Here is a 1,332-nt window from a genome sequence, read left to right as displayed (position 1 = left end):
ACGGGAAATCAGAACTGCATTGCTGTTAACTCTTCAAATACTTAATAAGTCTCCTGTCTGATACATAAAACAGGACAACATTTTTTTTTATATGAGTACGGTACATTTCAGACCTGCAGCTGACATTTTGTTCAATAAATAATTTCTATTTGTACATTTTATTATTTGGAGTGAAAACTACATCTTCTTTTAAAAGAGGCTATTATGCCTGTAGTTTAGTATGTTTGTGAATTAGAATCATAATAGTCTCTATATTTCATTTCTTGGGTTTGCATGCATATGGGATGCATGATAACATGTTTTTAAAAAAATATGTAATGGTAGGAGACATGTACATGATATTGAGATACACATATACTAATAAAAACAATATTTTAAGTATGATTATTGAATCGTTTTGTCCTAATATTGGAAATTCCACACAAAAATGTCCAAGATCCTCCCTTTTCCAAATGTGTTGCCTAATCACCATGATGGGAAGAGGAGTGTAGGAGACAGAGTGTGCAGTTTGCACTCTGAAGGTCGTGTAGGTGGGTATAAATGTGAGAACGCTCACAGAAAGAGACACACAGACAGACAGGATGGACGTGAAGCTGCTGTTTCTGACTGTTGTTCTTCTTTCCTCACCGCTCCTCACACTATGTGACCCACTGTGAGTATCAAACACACGGTTTGTTCATAGATTCACTAACAGCTGTTTTCAAACGCTCTGAATTGATCTCCTCAGGTATATTATGTCAGCTCCTAATTTGCTGAGGGTGGGATCCTCAGAGAACGTGTTTGTGGAGGCTCAGGATAACTCTGAAGTAGACCTGAATGTGAAGATCATAATTAAGAACCACCCACAAAAAGACAGGGAGATACTATCTAAATCAGTGTCACTGACTGCAAACAACAATTTCCAGATCCTTACAGATATAAAGGTGACGCCACTTTGACATACTGTTTTCATTGTGTAAGCGTACATGTGATTTATCGTCTGGACGATTTCATTTGTAAAATGCCTTTTCATTTATTCAAAATTGGCAAAATTATCTGTCTTGTAGATCCCTGATGATCAGAACTTCTTCTCTGAAGATCCCGATGAGAAGCAGTATGTGTATCTACAAGCTCAGTTTCCATCCGTCACTCTGGAGAAAGTGGTCATGCTCTCATTCCAGTCTGGATATATATTTGTACAAACAGACAAGCCCATCTACACACCTGCTAGCACAGGTACGATTAAGTGCTGTAAACAAGACAAATAAAGAGTATAAATACGTTACATCAGCATGACATCATAAAGATTGCACGTACATATGCACATACACCACCAATTAAAATACAGAACAT

General features: G+C 37.2%; 1 protein-coding gene across 1 annotated transcript; it reads left to right on the top strand.

Annotated features, from left to right (window-relative positions):
* Positions 1–491: 491 nt before the first annotated feature.
* LOC127171649 (complement C3) lies at positions 492–1,262 on the top strand. The gene is made up of 3 exons (XM_051120417.1): positions 492–652; positions 728–923; positions 1,047–1,262. The coding sequence occupies exons 1-3, from the start codon at positions 582–584 to the stop codon at positions 1,245–1,247; spliced, it is 468 nt and encodes a 155-aa protein (XP_050976374.1). The 5' UTR covers positions 492–581; the 3' UTR covers positions 1,248–1,262.
* Positions 1,263–1,332: the final 70 nt, after the last annotated feature.

Source organism: Labeo rohita, chromosome 10 (assembly GCF_022985175.1).
Source record: "Labeo rohita strain BAU-BD-2019 chromosome 10, IGBB_LRoh.1.0, whole genome shotgun sequence".
Lineage (NCBI taxonomy): Eukaryota > Metazoa > Chordata > Actinopteri > Cypriniformes > Cyprinidae > Labeo > Labeo rohita.
The sequence above is the reverse complement of the archived record's forward strand: the minus strand, read 5'-3'. Positions and strand labels throughout refer to the sequence as shown.